At 46.7% G+C, this 22,558-nt stretch overlaps 1 protein-coding gene across 1 annotated transcript in view; it reads right to left on the reverse strand.

The window, feature by feature from the left end:
- DHRSX (dehydrogenase/reductase X-linked) overlaps nucleotides 1-22,558 on the reverse strand; it is a 275,434-nt gene that overhangs the window by 66,387 nt on the left and 186,489 nt on the right. Inside the window, exon 4 of the mRNA XM_054471345.2 lies at nucleotides 560-661. Within this exon, the coding sequence (XP_054327320.1) occupies nucleotides 560-661 (102 nt within the window). The remainder of the gene's footprint in view (nucleotides 1-559; nucleotides 662-22,558) is intronic.

Raw genomic sequence — 22,558 nt, forward strand, 5'->3', positions numbered from 1 at the left:
AGAATGGCTCAAGGTCAACAGTAAGTGTTGCAATGACTTTAAGAGCTCAGTGTGGCTCAAAGAAGGGCTCAAGATCAAGGGTGGTTTGTGTTGAAGATTGGCAGATGGGCAGATTGAAGATGGGGAGGGGGAGATATTGACTGCACCTGTCTGGGTGAGAATGTTGAACAGGGGGTAAAATCAAGAGATAAATGGTAAGGAGCTTCTAGTGCCCAAATAATGACTCAGGGAAATGTGGTGATGGTTCTGTAAGATAACATTTGGGAAAACCCCAACCCTTAGCATGTGCCTAATACACTTTAGTCCAAGTGGACAAGTCAACATGTCAACTCCATACAACATGTTATCGCGTTTACCATTATTTCAAAGTAACATGCTAACAAGAATGATGCTCTTCCAAAGCTATCTGTGAAATGAAGCAGTGACTAGAAATAGCAGGTATGTTCAATAATTTCCATGGATATCCTGTTTTGCTGAGACAGTTCTCTCCCATGAAAGCTAGAGTTCCTGTTTGCATTCAAATTAACCCCTGGCTTGCAGCATTTTCACCAGGACTCACCATTGTTGATCAGGACATGGAGAGGAATCTTCTTCACCTTGAACTTCTGCACAAACTGCCGGATGGACGTCATGGAAGCCAAGTCACAGTATAAAAATTCCACTGGAAAAGGACAACAACAAAAAATAGTTGGTTATCTTCCAACCTATTTCAGAGACTAAGAAAATTTCTAAACAGGTCAAAGTCAATTTCATCTAGGAAGTAACACTTTTTTTTTTCTGCTCTTTTTGAGATGGAGTCTCGCTCTGTTGACCAGGCTGGAGTGCTGTGGCATGATCTCAGCTCACTGCAGCCTCTGCTTCCTGGGTTCCAGTGATTCTCCTGCCTCAGCCTCCCAGGTAGCTGGGATTATAGGCACATGCCACCACGCCCAGCTAATTTTTGTGTATATATATATATATATATTTTTTTTTTTTTTTAGTAGAGACAATGTTTCACCACGTTGGCCAGGCTGGTCTCGAACTCTTGAACTCAGGTGATCCGCCCACCTCGGCCTCCCAAAGTGCTGGGGATTACAGGCATGAGCCACCGCGCCCGTCCAGGAAGTAACACTGAATTGGACATGTCAGTAGGGTACAATAAGGAGATCATACTGTAGGGAGATCAATGAGTCACATCCTTGTAGTCCCCTTCCCTTGAGTCTGTGTGGGACCTGTGACGTGAGCTGATATTTTGTGAGAGCGCCTTGGGGCCAGAACCTGGGCATGGCCTCTCTAGGAGCTGACAGCAGCCCCTGGCCAAAAGCCAGCAAGATACTCAGATCCCCAGATCTGCAGCTTCCAGGAATTGGATTCTGCATATAACCATGTGAATTTCAAAGATCCTCAGCTCCAGAGAGGACCTCAGGCCAGATGACACTTTGATTGTAGCCTAGTGAGACCCAGAAGAGAGAACGCAGTTACACCTGCCCAGATTCCTGACCCACAGCAGCTGTGGGATAGTAAGTATGAGCCCTTCCACGCTGCTGAGTCTGTGGGTTATTTTGTTACACAGCATATGTAACTGATACACAAAATGACTCAGAAGCAAGGACTTCCTTCTTCTGCAGTAGAATAATAAAAGAGGGTTAGTACTTGCTTGTATTTATTGCTTGTATTTTCGTGTGGTTCCTGCATTTTGCAATACCGAAGCACAAAGCTGGGGAACATACGCACATTCGTTTTGATTGTTATCGAAGACCATAAATAGTTCCCTTCCTCCCATACGTAGCCCATTCTCTTGACTTTCCTTTTCTGGGAGGGACTGTGGGGTTCTCACCAAGAGATGCTCCTGTGCCTCACTTGGGGATCGTAAAGGCAAATGTGTCACCTCCTTCAGGAAGTTTTCCTGAACCGCAAGCCACGCCGGGCATCCCTAGATCTGGCCTCGCATGAAAGTACCCATCATTGCACCTCCTCACTTGCACGACCAGTATGTTTTTAAGCATGTCTCATACACCTTGGATGCTATGTAACTTTGGAACATACATTGAAATGAGGCACCTTTGAGTGTCTGGAGCTGGGCTCTCTGGGCACACTCAGAAAAAAATCAGCGGAAGAGGTAAACGGAAGATGTATTCCGGGAGCTTGGGCCACATCCTCTGCTGTCACTCTGCCGCATGCCAGCTTCTGCCCCAGACGGAGAGGAGGGAAGGAGAGGGAAAAAGAGAAAAGGAGAAAAGAAGAAAAGGGGAGAAAGGTGAAGTGAAAAATATCAGCATGAAGCAAAAATGTGTCCTCAGACAAAGAGAAAATGCATAGACCCCAGGCAGATAGGAATAGGATCCAGGCAGATACACCCCAGGCAGATAGGAATAGGACCCAGGCAGATACTCCCCAGGCAGATAGGAATAGGACCCAGGCAGACAGGAATAGGACCCAGGCAGATACGAATAGGACCCAGGCAGATACGAATAGGACCCAGGCAGATACGAATAGGACCCAGGCAGATACGAATAGGACCCAGGCAGATACGAATAGGACCCAGGCAGATATGAATAGGACCCAGGCAGATACGAATAGGACCCAGGCAGACAGGAATAGGACCCAGACAGACAGACCCCAGGCAGACAGGAATAGGACCCAGGCAGGCACTACAAGCTGTGAGCATCGTCTTGGGAATATGCAAATATGTTTGTGCTGAATTACTTTCCTTTTTAAAATTATTTATGCATTTATTGAGACACGGTCTCGTTCTGTCACCCAGGCTGGAGTGCAGAGGTGTGATCTCGGCTCATGGCAGCCTCCACCTCCTGAATTCAAGCGATTCTCCCTCCTCAGCCTCCCAAGTAGCTGGGACCACAGGTGCGAAACACCACACCTGGCTACTTTTTGTAGTTGTTGTAGAGATGGGATTTTGCAATGTTGCCCAAGCCGGACTCGAACTCCTGGGCTCAAGTGATCTGCCCGCCTTGACCTCTCAAAGTGCTGGGATTACCATCGTGAGCCACCTCGCCTGGCCATCCTTTCCTATGGTAGTAAGAATGTGGTAGGCTAAATGATGGTATCCTCCACTCCATCCCTAAAAATCTCCTGGTCCTAATCTCTAGAACCTGTGAAAAGATTACCTTGTATGAAAATAGGGTGTTTAGACATTAAAGGTTTTAAAATGAGGAAATTATCCTGTATTAGCCTAAATATAATGACAAAGATTTTTGTTTTTTGTTAGCTTTTATAGAGACAGGGGTCTATGTTGCCAAGGTAGGTCTCGAACTCCTGGCCCTGTTATCATACTGCTGCCCAAAATGCTGGGATGACAGGTGTGCGGAGTTTTTTTGTTTGTTTGTTTGTTTTTTGACAAAGTCTTGCTCTGTCACCCAGGCTGGAGCACAGTGGTGCAATCTTGGCTGACTGCAACCTCCACTTCCCGAGTTCAAGTGATTCTCCCTTCCTCAGTCTCCCGAGTAGCTGGGATTACAGGCACCCGCCACCACGCCCGGCTAATTTTTGTATTTTTAGTAAAGATGGGGTTTCACCATGTCGGCCAGGCTGGTCTCAAACTCCTGACCTCAGGTGATCCACCTGCCTCGGCCTCCCAAAGTGCTGGGATGACAGGCATGAGCCACCACGCCCAGCCTGGGGTTTTTATAAGAAGGAGGAACAGGGATGCTTGAGACAGATGAGAGAAAATGATGATGTGAAGACAGAGGCAGAGACTGGAGTGATGCAGCCACAAGCCCTGGGATGCCTGGAGCCCCCAGGAGCTGGGGGAGGCCAAAAGGATCCTCCCGTAGAGCATCCGGATGGAGCTCAGCCCTGAGACCCCTTGGATTTAAACTCTTGTCCTCCAGACCTGGGAGAGGATATATTTCTATTGTGCAAGTTCCCCAGTTTTGTTTTGTTTTGTTTTAGTTCAATATGATTTTATTCAAAAATGTGTACAGCTGAAGGAGGAATCTGGTCTTTTCTTAAAAAAAAAAAAAAAACAACAATTTTCACAGTATGTATTTGGCCATTTTAGCTCTGTAGTGAACAATAGCAGAAAAGGAAGTTTCTGTTCAAGATCCTGACTCCAGCACACTCAGCCAGGTTGATTGGCAAGATGACACATTTCCTGGTCTGAAGCTCACAGCCAATCCTCTCACCCAAGTGGAACACCAGTTCTTCTCCAGGCGCGTGCACGCACACACACACACACACACACACACACACACACACACACACGAGGTCTTATTTTCACTGCTCTACACAGGGCCCTGAGAACCCTTAATTTTAAAGTTGGGAAAAATGGGCCAGGCGCGGTGGCTCACGCCTGTAATCCCAGCACTTTGGGAGGCCGAGGTGGGCAGATCACCTGAGGTCGGGAGTTCAAGACCAGCCTGGCCAACATGGAGAAACCCCATCTCTACTAAAAGTACAAAATTAGCCGGGCATGGTGGCACATGCCTGTAATCCCAGCTACTAGGGAGGCTAAGGCAGGAGAATCACTTGAACCTGGGAGGCAGAGGTTGCAGTGAGCCGAGATCGCACCATTGCACTCCAGCCTGGGCAACAAGAGTGAAACTCTTCTCAAAAAAAAAAAAAAAAAAAAAGTTGGGAAAAATGTGGAAGGATTCCTTAACTCATTGTCTGCGACAAATCCAACTACTTTTTAACTCTTAACAATTGCAAGTATAAAATACTTGAAATTGACAAGATGCTCCATTTAATGGAATGACTCAAATGCTAAACAATTAGGTCAAGTCACATGCTTGAATACGTTTAAATGTCACTTAACACTTACTGACAGAAGATAAGATGTGCTTTTTACAGTAACCCTAAGGAACTTACACAGAATAAAAATCTTAACCCTAATGCAGTGTGAATCCATGGTAACAAATGCCTTCTGTCACTGTGATTCTGACAGTGAGACAGTACCATATGAAGACGGGAGATTCACGCACCTGCTGTGTCTGATGCCCCTTTCGGCACCTAGCACCCTTCCCGTAGCCCACACACCAGACCCTCCAATGGAGAAAGTGATTCTACAATTCTCACTGTTGCTCTTGAGGCTGCCAATAACTCATCCAACTTTTCTTTTATTTGCAACTCAGTGACAGACGGTAAACCCTGAGACTCAAGAAGATAACCTCATCTGGTCAGGTGCGGTGGCTCATGCCTGTAACCCCAGCACTTTGGGAGGCTGAGGTGGGTGGATCACCTGAGGTCAGGAGTTCGAGACCAGCCTGGCCAACATGGTGAAATCCGGTCTCTACTAAAAATACAAAAATTAGCCGGGTGTGGTGGTGCACGCCTGTAATCCCAGATATTCGGAAGGCTGAGGCAGGACAATCGTTTGAACCCTGGCGGTGGAGGTTGCAGTGAGCCAAGATCACAGCACTGCACTCCAGCCTGGGCGACAGAGCAAGACTATGTCTCAAAAAAAAGAAGATAACTTCATCCACAGAAGAATTTCTAACATCTAAAGGGGTTTCCTGAGGGCAAGTCAGAAATACAGATTTCTGAAATTAATGCTGCCCAAGAGATGAAGTCAACTGGAAAGACACAGAGGCATGTGTTGATAAATAGGGATCAAGAAGAAAAAAAAAATTTCTTTTGTTTGGAGTTCTGGCAAATCGCCTGGTTTGGAGGAACTGAATTACCCCTTCCTTTCTTCTTTGCGATAGAGAACACTGTTATGGAATGAACTGTACCTCCCTAAAAAATCCTTTTGTCTGAGGCTCTGGCAAACCTCCTAGTTTGGAGGAATTGAATAGCGCCTTCCTTTTTTCTTTGCAATAGATACAGCACATCGTTATACACTGAGCCGTGCCTTCCCTCACTCATCATCAGAACCCTTAAACTCCAATGTGACTTTATTTGCAGATAGGGCCTATAGGAGCTCATAAGGGTGAGGCCTTCGTCCAGTAGGACTGGTGTCCTTATAATCAGAGAAACACACACCAGGTGTGATGGTTAATGCTGAGTTTCAACCTGATTGGATTGAAGGATGCAAAGTATTGATCCTGGGTGTGTCTGTGAGGGTGTGGCCAAACGAGTTTAACATTTGAGTCAGTGGGCTGGGAAAAGCAGACCCACCCTTAATCAGGGTGGGCACCATCTAATCAGCTGCCAGCACGGCCAGAACAAAAAGCGGGCAAAAGAATGTGAAAAGGTTAGACTGGCTTAGCCTCCCATGTTACAGCTTTCTCCCATGCTGGATGCTTCCCTGCCCTCAAAAATTGGACTCCAAGTTCTTCGGCTTTAGGACTCGGGCTGGCTTCCTTTCTCCTCAGCTCGCAGACAGCTTACTGTAGGACCTTGTGATCCTGTGAGTTAATACTGAATAAACCCCCCTTTATATATAGCTATTTATCCTGTTAGTTATATCCCTCTAGAGAACCCTGGCCAATACAGGGTCCCTCACCCCCTACATCTATAACCCCGCTGCCTCAGTTGATAGGAAAGCAGAAAGAGCCCCTTTTTAATGCTTAATTTTATTAAGTATGCAATTTCCCCGTGCTCAAACTCATGTTGATTTCAAAAACTATCCCTTTAAAACATGTGGACAGGGTGACAATTCATAGTAGGTGACAAAAATGTTTTATAAATAATATCCACGGAAACAGAAGGTGTCACCGTCTGCAGAATGCAGCCAAAATATTCAGAAGATTTGTATCACTCTAAGTTCTTGTGCTAGTAAGAAATAAAAAAGCAGGCCAGGCATGGTGGCTCATGCCTGTAATCCCAGGACTTTGGGAGGCTGAGGCGGGCGGATCACCTGAGTTCAGGAGTTCAAGACGAGCCTGGCCAACATGGCAAAACGCTGTCTCTACTAAAAATACAAAAATTAGCTGGGCATGGTGGTGCACGCCTGTAATCCCAGCTACTTGGGAGACTGAGGCAGGGGAATCGCTTCAACCTGGGAGGTGGAGGTTGCAGTGAGCCGAGACCATGCCACCGCACTCCAGCCTGGCGACAGTGCCAGACTCTCTCTCAAAAAAAAAGCTGGGTAAATACATGAATCATTAGATATTAGCCTTTCTTTGCCAAGCCTTGCACATTTTCACAAGGTGTCTCTGGAAGCAGGTTAGCTTTGGTCTTATCCAGAGATGAGAGGGATGGGCCATGACGTGCCATCCTGCAGCATTCTGGTCTTTGCATGATCACAGCTGGTTGCACTGCAGGAGCACTCCAGGTCTTTTCACCTAGTTCTTTGTTGTTGTTTTTGTTTTCTGAGACAGAGTTTCACCCTGTTGCTCAGGCTGAACTGCGGTTGTGCGATTTTGGCTCACTGCAACCTCCGCCTCCTGGGTTCAAGCGATTCTCCTGCCTTGGCCTCCTGAGTAGCTGGGACTACAGGCACCCACCACCACGCCTGGCTAATTTTTGTGTTTTAGTAGAGACAGGGTTTCACCATGTTGCCCAGGCTGTTCTTGAACTCCGGACCTTGTGATCTGCCCACCTCGGTCTCCCAAAGTGCTGGGATTATAGGTGTGAACCACCTCGCCCGGCCTCATCTAGCTCTTGATGACATACTCAGACCAACCCCTAGGGTCCTGGGTCCCCAGAACAGACATGGGCATGGCTCCTATATCACAAGAACTGGCGCTTTCTGCAGCACACACCTGAGGTCGAGACACATCAATTAGGTTTTGTTTTATTGTGGCTGATCTAGGACACTTTAAATACCACAACACCCAAGAGTCAGCCAAACGTGGCAGCCAAAAGTGCTCCTGACCTTGTGATCTGAAATATATACTTTCAGCTTCTCTTGGCAGGCATGTTTTAAGATAATCAAACAGCTTCCTCGTCATGGAGAATGAAGCCCATCTGTGCCAAGTCACCAGGCCATCAAGGAAAAGGAAATAAGTACTTTCAATATTTTCCTTAGAGAAATACAGTTGGGTGGGCAGGTGCGGTGGCTCACACCTGTTATCCCAACACTTTGGGAGGCCGAGGCGGGTGGATCGCTTGAGGTCAGGAGCTCAAGACCAGCCTGGCCAACATGGTGAAACCCCGTCTCTACTAAAAATACAAAAATTAGCCGGGCGTAGGGGCAGGAACCTGAAATCCCAGCTACTTGGATGGCTGAGGCAGGAGAATTGCTTAAACCCGGGAGGTGGAGGTTGCAGTGAGCCGAGATCACACCACTGCACTCCAGCCTGGGCGACAGAGCCAGACTGTCTGAAAAAATAAATAAATAAATAAATATATTGGACGGTATGATGGTACGCACACTCCTGAATCAGACGGCTGCCACTGTGTGAACTGTTACTGCAAGTTGTCCGTGGTGAGATATGTTCAGAAATTGAAAGTAAATGTTTAGAAACTTAACAAAAAATAATGACACTCATTTAAGCTTTGCTCAATCCAATGACTTAAAAAAAACACACTGAGAGCTTCTAGTTTCCATGTTTCTTAAATGCATTTTTTTTTTTTTAGTAATTCATTTTTATTGTATCTACGACAGTTACCAATCTGCTGCAGATTAGGGGAGAGGCAGTTTTGCCATGGAGAGTTTGAAAGCACTGCTTCTGAGCACGGTGTCATCTGGATAGAAATTCCTGAGGTACTGCTGTAATTTTCTGCAAAAACACTTGTGGGGATGTAAGAAAAAGGAAAACCCATACTACTGCTAATAATTGGAACCAGTGACCAAAGGATGGGTAAAAGCACACGCTGAGCTTCCAAAAACAGCAGTGTGATTGGATTTTTTAAAAAAAACTAGAAGATGCATTTTCCTTGCTCCTTGAGAAAAAAAGGCTTATAGCCACTAGCAACATGAACATCACCATTCTACTTGAGATCACTGGCTTGTGAGGCAGTGATATAGTTTGGATCTGTGCCCCCACCCAAATCTCATGTTGAATTATAATCCCCAGTGTTGGAGGAGTGGCCTGGGGGGAGGTGATTGGATCATGGAGGTGGATTTCTCACGAATGGGTGGGTTAGCACCATCCCCTTGGTGCTGTTCTTGTGATAGTGAATGAGTTCTCTCAAGATCTGGTTGTTTAAAAGTGTGTGCACCTCCCCTCCACTCTTTTTTTTTTTTTTTTTTTTTTTTTTTTGAGACGGAGTCTCACTCTGTTGCCCAGGCTGGAGTGCAGTGGCACGATCTCAGCTTACTGCAAGTTTTGCCTCCCAGGTTAATGCTATTCTCCTGCCTCAGCCTCCCGAGTAGCTGGGACTACAGGTGCCCACCACCACGCCCAGCTAATTTTTTGTATTTTTAGTAGAGACGAGGTTTCACCATGTTAGCCAGGATGGTCTCGATCTCCTGACCTTGTGATCCACCCGCCTCGGCCTCCCAAAATGCTGGGATTACAGGCGTGAGCCACCGCGCCCGGCCGCCTCCCCTCCACTCTTGCTCCTGCTTTGACCATGTAAGATGTGCCAGCTTCCACTTCACCTTCCATCATGACTGTAAGTTTCCTGAGGCCTCCTCAGAAGCAGAAGCTGCTCTGCTTCCTGTAGAGCTTGCAGAACCATAAGCCAATTAAACCTCTTTTATGAATCATCCAGTCTCAGGTACTTCTTTATTGCAATGCAAGAAGAGACTAATACAGATGGATGCATGGATGGATGGATTGAGGGATGGATGGATGGATGGATGGATGGATGAATTGATGGATAGATGGATGGATGGCTAAATGGATGCATGGATGGATGGACAGATGGATGGATGGATAAATGGATGGGTGGGTGGGTGGATGGATGGATAGATGAATTGATGGATAGATGGATGGATAAATGGATGGATGGATGGATGGATAAATGGATGGATGGATGGATGGATGAATTGATGGATGGATTGATGGATGGATGGATTGATGGATGGATGGATGGATGGAAGAACTGATGGATAGATGGATGGTTGGATAAATGGATGGATGGATGGATGGATGAATTGATAGATGGATACAGATATGGTTTGGATCTCTGTGCCCATTCAAATCTCATGTTGAATTGGAATCCCCAGTGCTGGAGGTGGACCCTTGTAGGAGGAGATTGGGTCACGGGGGTGGATTTCTCAGCAATAGATTAGCACCATCCCCTGGGTGATGTTCTTGCAATAGTGAATGAGTTCTCATGGCATCTGGTTGTTGAAAAGTGTGTAGCATCTCCCCAGCCCACCCCAACTGCATCTCTGTCTCTCCTTCTCTTGCTAGGGCCATGTAAGACACCTGCTTTCCTTCACTTTCCACTATAATTATCCATTTCCTCATGCCTCCCTAGAAGCAGAAGCTGCTCTGCTTCCTGTACAGCCTGCAGAACCATGAGCCAATTAAACCTGTTTTCTTCGTAAATTACCCAGTCTCAGTGCAGCAATTCCTCAAAGACCTAGAACCAGAAACACCATTTGACCCAGCAATCCTATTACTAGGTATATATCCAAAGAAATATAAATCATTCTATTATAAAGGTACATGCACACATATGTTCACTGCAGCACTATTCACAATAGCAAGGATGTGGAATCAACTCAAATGTCCATGAATGATAGACTGGATTAAAAAAAAAAATGGTACATATACACTATGGAATACTATGCAGTCACAAAAAGGAACGAGATCATGTCCTTTTCAGGGACATGGATGGAGCTAGAAGCCATTATCCTCGGCAAACTAATGCAGGAACACAAAACCAGACACTGCACACTCACTCATAAGGGGGCGCTGAACAATGAGAACATATGGATACAGGGAGGGGAACAACACGCACTGGGGTGTGTTGCAGGTGGGGGTCGGGGAGGGGGAGAGCATCAGGAAAAATAGCTAATGCCTGGTCAGTACAGAAATACAAGTCAAAACCACAATGAGATACCATCTCACGTCAGTTAGAAGGGTGATCATTAAAAAATCAGGATAAAACAGATGCTGGAGAGGACGTGGACAAACGGGAACGCTTTTACACTGTTGGTGGGAGTGTAAACTAGTTCAACCATTGTGGAAGATAGTGTGGGGATTCCTCAAGGATCTAGAACTGGAAATACCATTTGACCCAGCCATCCCATTACTGGGTATATACCCGAAGGATTATAAAACATTCTACTGTAAAGACACATGCACACATATGTTTATTGCAGCACTGTTCACAATAGTGAAGACTTGGAACCAACCCAAATGTCCATCAATGAGAGACTGGATAAAGAAAATGTGGCACATATAACACCATGGAATACTATGCAGACATTAAAAAGAATGAGTTAATGTCCTTTGCAGGGACACGGATGAAGCTGGAAACCACCATTCTCAGCAAACTAACACAGGAACAGAAAACCAAACACTGCGTGTTCTCACTCATAAGTGGGAGTTGAACAATGAGAAAACACGGACACAGGGAGGGGAACATCACACACTGGGGCCTGTTGCAGGTGGGGTGCAAGGGGAGGGATAGCTTTAAAAGAAATACCTAATGTAGATGACGAGTTGATGGATGCAGCAAACCACCATGGCACGTCTATACCCATATAACAAACCTGCATGTTCTGCACATGTACCCCAGAACTTAAAGTATAATAATAAAAAGAATAGCTAATTCATGCTGGGCTTAATACTTAAGTCATGGGTTGATAGGTGCAGCAAACCACCATGGCACATGTTTATCTATGTACAATCCTGCACATGTACCCGGAAGTTAAAATTTTTAAAAATTACCCAGTCTCAGGTATTTCTTTAGAGCAGTGTGAGAATGGAGTAATACAGGCAACCAATGCACTTTGCTCTTTCTTGCAATCAGCATTTGTGCATTCTTGCAATCAGCATCTTTTTTTATTTTTTTTGCATCCATTCAGGAGCTTCCTTGCACCAAGGGTAACACTGGTAGGAAGGATAAGGGGAACAGGGTATGGCTGGCATCACTAGGGGAAGATGAGCCGATACATCAAGCCCTGCAGCAGGGGAAGGCAGAATGCTCACTGCGTGCTAGAACTTGAACTTCACCCCTGACATTCAGAAAAATCTGTTTGGACAAAGAGCAGAGCAGGAATGAAGCCCACTTAATTGTGATCAATTATCTTTTTTTTTTTTTTTTTTTTTTTGAGGTGGAGTCTTGCTCTGTTGCCCAGGTTGGAGGGCAGTGGTGTGATCTTGGCTCACTGCAACCTCCACCTGCCAGGTTCAAGGATTCTCCTGCGTCAGCCTCCCAAGTAGCTGGGATTACAGGCACGCACCACCACACCTGGCTAATTTTTGTATTTTTAGTAGAGACAAGGTTTCAATGATCAATTATCTTTTTGATGCACTGCTAGATTCTATTTGCTAGTATATCGTTGAGCATTTGTGCATCTATCTTCACCTGGGATATTGGCCTGTAGTTTTCTATTTTTGTCATGTCCTTGTCAGATTTTGGTATCAAGATGATACAGCTTTCGTAGAATAAGTTAGGGAGGAATCCCTCCGCCTCAATTTTTTAGAATAGTTTCAGTCAGATTGGAACCAGCTCTTCTTTGTACATCTGGTCGAATTGAGCTGTGAATTTGTCTAGTCTTGGGCTTTTTTTTTTTTTTTTTTGGTTGATAGGTTTTTATAAATTACTGATTCAATTTCATAACTCATTATGAAATGAGTCTGTTCAGGATTTGATTTCTTCCTGATTCAATCTTGGGAGGCGTGAGGGAATCAAAGCAGGTGTCCATCACTTACGTATTGGATCAAGAAAATGTAGTTGGTGGACATATACCATAGAATCGTACAGAGCCATAAAAAAGAATGACATCATGTTTTTAGCAGCAACACAGATGCAGCAGGAGGCCATTATCCTAAGTGAATTAAATACCACTTCTTCTCAATTACACATAGGAGCTAAACATTGAATAACCAGGCATAAAAATGGGAAGATGACACACCTGCGCATTCCAAAAGCAGGGGAGAGAGAGGGGTGTAAAGGCTGAAACTCTACCTATGAGGTATTTTGTTCACCATTTGAGTGACAGGTTCAACTGAAGCCTGAACCGCAGCATTACACAATGTATCTTACAACAAACCTGCACATGTACCTCATGAAATTTTTTTAAAAAGAAAACAAACAAGACCGGGTGGTGGGTGGCTCACAACTGTAATCCCAGCACTTTGGGAGGCCAAGGCGGGTGGATCACGAGGTCAGGAGATCGAGACCATCCTGGCTAACACAGTGAAATCCCGTCTCTACTAAAAATACAAAAAATTAGCCGGGCGTGGTGGCGGCGCCTGTAGTCCCAGCTACTTGGGAGGCTGAGGCAGGAGAATGGCGTGAACCTGGGAGGCGGAGCTTGCAGTGAGCCGAGATCGCGCCACTGCACTCCAGCCTGGGTGACAAAGCAAGACTCCATCTCAAAAAAAAATAAAAATAAAAAAATAGAAAACAAGGAAAAATAAAAGAGTAAGAGGCTTCAAGCCCACTGGACCAAGACACCAGGGTGATCTGCACATAGGACACAGGGAATCCTACTTGCTAGGAGCTCAGTGGCTGCATTCACCTGGAACTCAACCTACGTAGGAGCTGAATCTCCTCCCCAGGGCACCATAAGAGGGAGCAGGGAACTGAACACAGGAGGATCTCCAGAAGACCTGAGGTATGTTTTTTCATTCCACCTGGAGTACCTTCAAGGATACCTTCATTCTATTTAGATAATTCAGACAAATGAAAGTTAGAGTGCTTGGGAGTATTTAATGCACCCCTAGGAGCTACGAAATGAGTGGCTGCCACGTAGCTCATGGAATAAGATGGAGTATACCAGTTATCCATGTGGAAAGAAGAGAAAAGAACCAAGAAGTACAGCTTCAGCCAATGAGTGCACTCCCAGTTACTGGTCATGATATAAAACCAAAATGGTGGCTTCCTACACTCAGAGCCTGTGAAAAAGGTGATGTCTGTATCTTGATGGTAAAGATACAGAATATTAAAAAGGAGGAATTACAATTGTTAAAACAATTGTTTAACAATTGTTAAAACGTTCACATTTATCAGCCAAACAAGCAAAAACCAAGTAGAAATGGCCCTAGTCACACAAGACAGCAATGATTCAAGTCTAAAACGTTAACAGAACAAGGAGGATCATCACCTATGAAGGCATGGTTTGGATCTGTGTAACCAACCTTGTAACCCAACAGGGCTAACTTGAAAATCATAAACCAAAAGCTGAATTGAGATGAAGCTATAATGTGCCATTTTCACAGCGTTTTCTTCAGAATAACACAATATCCAAGTATATTTTTCAAGAATTCCTAGACAGGCAGGGAGAAATGAACAAAATCAACATTGTGGGGGAGGGAAGAAAGGAGGGAGGGAAGGAGGGAAAGAAGGAGGGAGGAAGGAAGAATGAATGGAAGGAGGGAAGAAAGAGAGGGAGGGAGAAATGGAGGGAGAAAGGGAAGAAGAAAGGGAAGAAGAAAGGGAAGGAGGAAAGGATGGGTGGAAACAGGGAAGGGGAGGGGAAGGAAGAAAAAATGAATGGAATAAGGGAAGAAAGAAAGGGAGGGAGGGAGAAAGGGAGGGAGAAAGGGAGGGAGAAAGGGAGGGAGAAAGGGAGGGAGAAAGGGAGGGAGGGAGAAAGGGAGGGAGAAAGGGAGGGAGAAAGGGAGGGAGAAAGGGAGGGAGAAAGGGAGGGAGAAAGGGAGGGAGGGAGAAAGGGAGGGAGAAAGGGAGGGAGGGAGAAAGGGAGGGAGGGAGAAAGGGAGGGAGAAAGGGAGGGAGAAAGGGAGGGAGAAAGGGAGGGAGAAAGGGAGGGAGGGAGAAAGGGAGGGAGGGAGAAAGGGAGGGAGGGAGAAAGGGAGGGAGGGAGAAAGGGAGGGAGAAAGGGAGGGAGAAAGGGAGGGAGGGAGAAAGGGAGGGAGAAAGGGAGGGAGAAAGGGAGGGAGAAAGGGAGGGAGAAAGGGAGGGAGAAAGGGAGGGAGAAAGGGAGGGAGGGAGAAAGGGAGGGAGGGAGAAAGGGAGGGAGGAAAGGATGGGGAGAAAGGGAGGGAGGAAAGGATGGGGAGAAAGGGAGGGAGGAAAGGATGGGGAGAAAGAGGGAAGGGAAGGGGAGGGGAGGGAAGAAAAAATGAATGGAATAAGGGAAGAAAGAAAGGGAGGGAGGGAGAAAGGGAGGGAGGGAGGGAGAAAGAGAGGGAGGAAAGGATGGGGAGAAAGAGGGAAGGGAAGGGGAGGGGAGGGAAGAAAGAATGAATGGAAGGAGGGAAGAAAGAAAGGGAGGGAGGGAGAAAGGGAGGAAGAAAGGGGAGGAGGAGAGGATGGGTAGAAAGAGGGAAGGGAAGGGGAGGGGAGGGAAGAATGAATGGAAGGAGGGAAGAAAGGGAGGGAGGAAGAAAAGGAGGGAGGAAGAAAAGGAGGGAGGAAGAAAGGGAAGGAAGAAAGGATGGGTGGAAAGAGGAAAGGAAATAAGGAGGAATGAAGGGAGGGAGAGAGGAATGAAGGGAGGGAGGGAGGCAGGAAGCAAGGAAGGGAGGGAGGGAGGGAGGAAGGATGAATGGAAGGAAGGAACAAAGAAAGGAAGGGAGGGAGGGAGGGAGAAAGGGAGGGAGAAAGGGAGGAAGAAAGGGAGGGAGGGGAAGGAGGAAAGGATGGGTAGAAAGAGGGAAGGGAAGGGGAGGGGAGGGAAGAAAGAATGAATGGAAGGAGGGAAGAAAGGGAAGGAGGAAAGGATGGGTGGAAACAGGGAAGGAAGGAAGGAAGGAAGGAGAAACAACGTCCCAGAAAATACTGTGAATAATATATTTAGTGAGGCAGGAAATGCAAAATTACAAATAGGAAACACTGTACTGTATGAAAAAGGCTTTAAAATGATAGGTTTCTGTTTCTTAGTATCTTGATAATATGTTACATTTGTAAGTAAAATGTGAAAATCTCAAGGAAATAATTTTCTCAGAGATACTAATTATCCCAATTCAATCAAGGAAATTAGGTCTAATCAGACCAATAGCTATAAGAAAAATAGAGAAAAATAATGAAAGAATGGCATGAAGAAAGGGTAGATGAGTGCAGAGGGTATTTTAGAAAATTCTTCTAGACTTTGAAAGAACAGATAAGTGCCCTGATACTGACTGGTTGGACAAAAAGAGTCTGAGGTGGTTTGTTTTGTGAAATTTATGTTGTTCTGATAGAAATTCTGAAAAAAGCATAGCAGAAGAAATTTGCTAGGAGGGCAGGAATTGCTTGATAAGTAACATTTATATATACAGATAAAAAAATCATAAAAATGTAAACTTAAAAAAATCTTCCACTGAGACATAGAAAAGCAAATGTATTTAACACTAAGAAAAAAATAATTTCCAGAAATGCTGTCCATTCTGAAATATTATTAAAGAGCTCCTAGAATAAATTTGATAAGTGTGTCCATAACCAATACCTGAAAATCAGATCTTAATCAACCTTGTAACCCAACTGAGCTAATTGGAAAATCATCGTGGCCAGGTGTGGTGGCTCACCCCTGTAATCGCAGCACTTTGAGAGGCCCAGGTGGGAGGATTGCTTGAGGCCAGTTCAAGACCAGCCTGGGCAACATAGCAAGACCCTACCTCTACAAAAGGAAATAATAAATTATCTGAGTGTGGGGGTGCATGTCTGCAATCCCAACTACTTGGGAGGCTGAGGTGGCAGGATTGCTTGAGCATAGGAACATAGGAGGTTGAGGCTGCAGTGAGCTATGACAACGCCTCTGCACCTCTGCACTCCACCCTAGAAAACAGAGCAAGAACCCGTCTCAAAATAATATAAAATAAAAACCCATCATTTAGACAGGGAGGCAGCGCTTGTGGAGAAGGCATTCAGCTCAGAGCAGCAACAGCTTTCAAGCATCTACCAAGAGCCAACAAAGCCCCTGAATCAGTCTGCACCTGCCCTGTCCCTACACATCCTAATAAATTCACGAGTGTCCTAGGAAGCCAGAACCTCCATGATTCAGCAGCCAGAGGACAATTCTTCCTGCACTTGTGGGTAGCAAGAGCTGTCCTGCTACACAAAAAGCCCAGTTCTTGGAGCGAAGAGCTGATACAGCCACATCCTGCAAAGTCTTGAGCAGGGACGGAGTTCATGATGGCCTCTGGCCTCTCTTCATTCAGGAGGGAAGGAACATGGGTGCCTGAATTGCCAGAATTTGCCAAGAAGGAGGGCAGATTGGTTGTCACCCCCTGTGTCTCTCGTTTCTATATATTTATCAATTTAAAAATAAAGGTGAAATACCAGTATCTCTTAGTCGTTATGCAGGTATAGAGCTCCTCTCTGGCGACCTGAAATCCTATTTTCTTTGTATGAGGCAGCTATCCATCTGCCCCTAAGACCTACTGTGAAAGAATAGAATCTTGCTAGAGCAAGATTATTCTGTGTGTGTGTGTGTGTGTGTGTGTGTGTGTGTGTGTGTTAAAGAGAGAAAGAGGGAGACACAGATAAAATAAGTGAGAGAAAGAGGGAGAAAAAAGAACAAAAAACAGAGAAAGTGACAGAGAAAGAGAGGGAGAGAATGGGAGAGAAAGAGAGAGACAGAGGGGAGAAAGAGAATGAGAGAGAGAGAGAGAGAGAGATGGGAGAGAAAGAGAGAGACAGAGGGGAGAAAGAGAATGAGAGAATGAGAGAGAGAGAGAGACTGTGATCCAGAAATAAAAGCAGAGAAAGAGAGATTGAAAGAGACAGAGAGTGTGCCAGAGAGACACAGAGAGAGAGATATACAAATAAAGAGAAAGAAAGAAAGAATAAGAGACAGGCTGGGCGTGGTGGCTCACACCTGTAATCCCAATAGTTTGGTAGGCTGAGGCGGGTGGATCGCCTGAGGTCAGGAGTTCGAGGCCAGCCTGGCTAACGTGGTGAAACCCTGTCTCTACTAAAAATATAAAAATTAGCTGAGCATGGTGGCGGGCACCTGTAATCCCAGCTACTCGGGAGGATGAGGCAGGAGAATCTCTTCAACCCGGGAGGCGGAGGTTGTAGTGAGCTGAGATTGCTCCATTGCACCCCAGACTGAATGAGAAGAGCAACACTCTATCTGAAAAAAAAAAAAAGACGGAGAGACACACAGAAACTGAGAGACGGAGAGAATAAGCGAGAGACAGAGGGAAAGAGGAGAGACACAGAGAAAGTGACAGAGAGGGACAGAGAGGAATAGAAAGAGAGAGGATGTGACACAGAGAGGGAGAGAAAGAAAGAGAGAGAGAGACATACAGAGGGAGAAAGAGAGATGGGGAGAGAGAGCTGCCTGGCATAGAGGGATAAAATTAAATAAGTGGGTGACGCCTTTGTTTTCATTGTGTTTACTACGATAACCCTCCTCTCCCTCTTGAGCACTTGGGATACATCACTATGAGACAACTCAAGTTAAAACAATGCTCCTGGGATACACAGCTGTCCTCAGAAACCACCTTCAGGATAAACTCTGTAAATATTGTTGTCAGAATGGTAAAGTGTTCAGATAATTAAAATTGTCCTATGACTCCCAGGTCTAGTCTAGAAAAGAAGATTAAAATGAAAGCACCGTTGACCCACCCGCGAGGCAAAGAGCAGATGCCCCAAAGAGCTTGTGTAAGTAAAGAGGAAAGAAAGGCTTTGGAAGACAAGGCACTACTCAAGGGCGAGAAGTCAATCTTGATGTTGCTGTGGAAACGGGGACTTGTGAAAAGCTTTCAAGAACAATATTCTGCCTCCAAGGAGGTAAATCATCCTCCTGGGAATGCGTTGAAAGCATTATCCACCCACAGGACTGGGCTAAAAGTAAACTTCAGGGTAGCTTGGATGAGCAGCATAGGTTGGTAATGAGCATCGATTTAATGCTCTGACTTGTTTATACATTGGGAACATCAAAAAGAAGTTACCAAGGGTCTACCTGTCTGCTGTTTGGATATATTGGAAACCAGTTAAAACCTAATTCCTAAGAAGCCATTTCCCCCTATGTTCAAATTTATATGCTTGAAGAGTAATCCTCCTGGGCACAAAATGGAAAAAGTGGGGAAAATCCAACTGCAACAAAATCCCCACACCACCACCCATGCTGCAAGCACTGTAAGCTGTGATAGCATCAGTCTGCTAAAGGTGCTAAAGAGAAAGCTTGAGGAACTGAGACCGGGCAGGGACCCTTCTTAGGGGCCTACCAGGAACCTCCCTCCACCCCCGACCAAGCATGGAAATCAAGAGTAATCTTGAGTTCCTTCCAGGAGGAAAATTCCAGGCACTTCGCTGGCGGGGAGAAGTCAATGAGCAACTTGATAAACAAGAAGGTCATAGTAGCTTAAAATAATAACTAAGGAAATTAGAGTCAGGGATGTTGCTTCCCTATAGAAACTAAAGAGAACATCTTAGCATCTGTCCCTGAGTTAGTGTGCAACACTCACACCTCGTGTAAGTTAGTTCAACCATTGCAGAGGACAGTGTGGCAATTCCTCAAGGATCTAGAACCAGAAATACCATTTGATCCAGCAATCCCATTACTGGGTATGTACCCAAAGGACTATAAATCATTCTACTATAAAGACACATGCACACATATATTTACTGCAGCACTGTTCACAATAACAAAGTCTTGGAACCAATCCAAATGCCCATCAATGATCGACTATAAAGAAAATGTGGCACATAGACACCATGGAATACTATGCAGCCATAAAAAAGGATGAGTTCATGTCCTTTGCAGGGACATGGATGAAGCTGGAAACCATCATTCTCAGGAAACTCACACAAGAATACAAAACCAAACACCGCATGTTCTCACTGATAAGTGGGAGTTGAACAATGAGAACACATGGACACAGGGAGGGGAACATCTCACACCGAGGCCTGTCGGGCAGTGGGGGGGCTAAGGGAGGGACAGCATTAGGAGAAATACCTAATGTAGATGACAGGTTGATGGGTGCAGCAAACCACCATGGCACGTGTATACCTATGTAACAAACTTGCACGTTCTGCACATGTACCCCAGAAGTTAGAGCATAATTAAAAAAATAAAAGAAAAGAAACTCACACCTCTACCCTATGGAATCCTCTGGCATGAAGACCTCAGATGTGGGAGAGCTAGGGACTGAACTCTGATCCCTGTTCCTTGTTTTAAATTTCTTCCTGAGGGTCCTGGAGGAGGTCCTGCCGATGGGCCAGATCCAATGTGCTTTTACTGCTGACCCCAAGTCTTAGACAAAGCTCCACTTCCTTAGCCAATTGCAAGTCCAAAAGTCTTTGAATCCACCTCATTCCTGTAAGCAACCCCACTCTCGGCCCAGCTTCAAGATATCTTTTTTTTTTTTTTTTTTTTTTTTTTTTTTGAGATGGAGTTTCGCTCTTGTTGCCCAGGCTGGAGTGCAGTGGCGTGATCTTGGCTCACTGCAACCTCCGCCTCCCAGGTTCAAGCGATTCTCTTGCCTCAGCCTCCCAAGTAGCTGGGATTATAGGCACCTGCCACCACACCTGGGTAATTTTTTGTATTTTTTTAGTCAAGACGGGGTCTCACCATGTTAGCCAGGCTGGTCTCCAACTACTGACCTCAGGTGATCTGCCTGCCTCAGCCTACAAAAGTGCTGGGATTACAGGCATAAGCCTCTGTGCCTGGCCCAAGATATCCCTTTTTAGGCCAAACCAATGTACAACTTCCATGTATTGATTTATGATTTTTTTTTTTTTTACTTACTTATTTTTGAGATGGAGTCTTGCTCTGTCGCCCAGGCTGGAGTGCAGTGGTGCCATCTCGGCTCACTGCAACCTCTGCCTCCTGGGTTCAAGTGATTCTCCTGCCTCAGCCTCCGGAATAGCTGGGACTACAGGCACATGCCACCATGCCCAGCTAATTTTTGTATTTTTAGTAGAGACAGGGTTTCACCATGTTGGCCAGGATGGTCTTGATCTTATGGCCTCGTGATCTGCCCACCTCGGCCTCCCAAAGTGCTAGAATTATAGGCATGAGCCACCACGCCCAGCCGTGATTTATGATTGTTGATGAAAAGAGTCAAACTCTGTAAAATATTTGAAGAGATTTATCCTGAGCCAAATATGAGTGCCCATGGCCCGTGACACAGCCCTCAGGAGGTCCTGAGAACATGTGCCCCAGGTGGTCGGGGTGCAGCTTGATTTTATATATTTTAGGAAGGCATGAGACATCAATCAAATACATTTCAGAAATATATTGGTTTGGTTCAGAAAGGCGGGACAACTCAACCTGGGGGCTGCCAGGCTACAGGTAAGTTTAAATATTTTCTGGTTGACAACTGGTTGAGTTTATCGGAAGACCTGGAATCAACAGAAAGGAAATGTCCAGGTAGAGATAAAGGATGTGGGAACCAAGTTTTATTTTGCACAGGAAGCTCTCAGATAGCAGACTTCAGAGACAGCAGGTTGTAAAATGTTTCTTATCAGACCTAAAAGGGGGCCGCTCTTAGTTGATTACGTCCTAGATCTGGGAAGGAATGAAGGAAAGAAGGGAGGGAGGGAGAGAAGGAAGGAAGAAAGAAGGGAAGGAAGGAAGAAGGGAAGGAAGGAAGGGAGGGAGGAAGGGAGGGAGGGAGGGAAGGGAGGGAAGGGAGGGAAGGGAGGGGAGGGAGGGGAGGGAGGGAAGGGAAGGGAGGGGGGAGGGAGGGAAGGGAGGGGGGAGGGAGGGGAGGGAGGGGAGGGAAGGGAGGGGAGGGAGGGGAGGGAAGGGAGGGAAGGGAGGGAGGGAAGGGAGGGAAGGGAGGGAGGGAAGGGAAGGGAGGGAGGGGAGGAAGGGAGGGAAGGGAGGGAGGGGAGGAAGGGAGGGAGGGAAGGGAAGGGAGGGAGGGGAGGGAGGGGAGGGAGGGAAGGGAGGGAGGGAGGAAGGGAGAGAAGGGAGGGAAGGAAGGGGGAAGGGAGAGAAGGGAGGGGGGGAAGGGAGAGAAGGGAGGGAAGGAAGGGGGAAGGGAGAGAAGGGAGGGATGGAAGGGGGAAGGGGGGGAAGGGAGGGAAGGGAGGGACGGAAGGGGGAAGGGAGGGAAGGGAGGGACGGAAGGGGGAAGGGAGGGAAGGGAGGGACGGAAGGGGGAAAGGAGGGAAGGGAGGGACGGAAGGGGGAAGGGAGGGAAGGGAGGGACGGAAGGGGGAAGGGAGGGAAGGGAGGGACGGAAGGGGGAAGGGAGGGAAGGGAGGGAAGGGAGGGACGGAAGGGGGAAGGGAGGGAAGGGAGGGAAGGGAGGGACGGAAGGGGGAAGGGAGGGAAGGGAGGGACGGAAGGGGGAAGGGAGGGAAGGGAGGGACGGAAGGGGGAAGGGAGGGAAGGGAGGGACGGAAGGGGGAAGGGAGGGAAGGGGGGGACGGAAGGGGGAAGGGGGGGAAGGGAGGGAAGGGAGGGACGGAAGGGGGAAGGGAGGGAAGGGAGGGACGGAAGGGGGAAGGGAGGGAAGGGAGGGACGGAAGGGGGAAGGGAGGGAAGGGAGGGACGGAAGGGGGAAGGGAGGGAAGGGAGGGAAGGGAGGGATGGAAGGGGGAAGGGAGGGAAGGGGGAAGGGAAGATAGATGGGAGGGAGGGGAGGGAGGGAAGATAGATGGGAGGGAGGGAAGGGGGAAGGGAAGATAGATGGGAGGGAGGGGAGGGAGGGAAGATAGATGGGAGGGAGGGGAGGGGAGGGAAGATAGATGGGAGGGAAGGGAGGGAGGGAGGGGAGGGAAGATAGATGGGAGGGAGGGGAGGGGAGGGAAGATAGATGGG

Source organism: Pongo pygmaeus, chromosome X (assembly GCF_028885625.2).
Source record: "Pongo pygmaeus isolate AG05252 chromosome X, NHGRI_mPonPyg2-v2.0_pri, whole genome shotgun sequence".
In the NCBI taxonomy this organism is placed as follows: domain Eukaryota; kingdom Metazoa; phylum Chordata; class Mammalia; order Primates; family Hominidae; genus Pongo; species Pongo pygmaeus.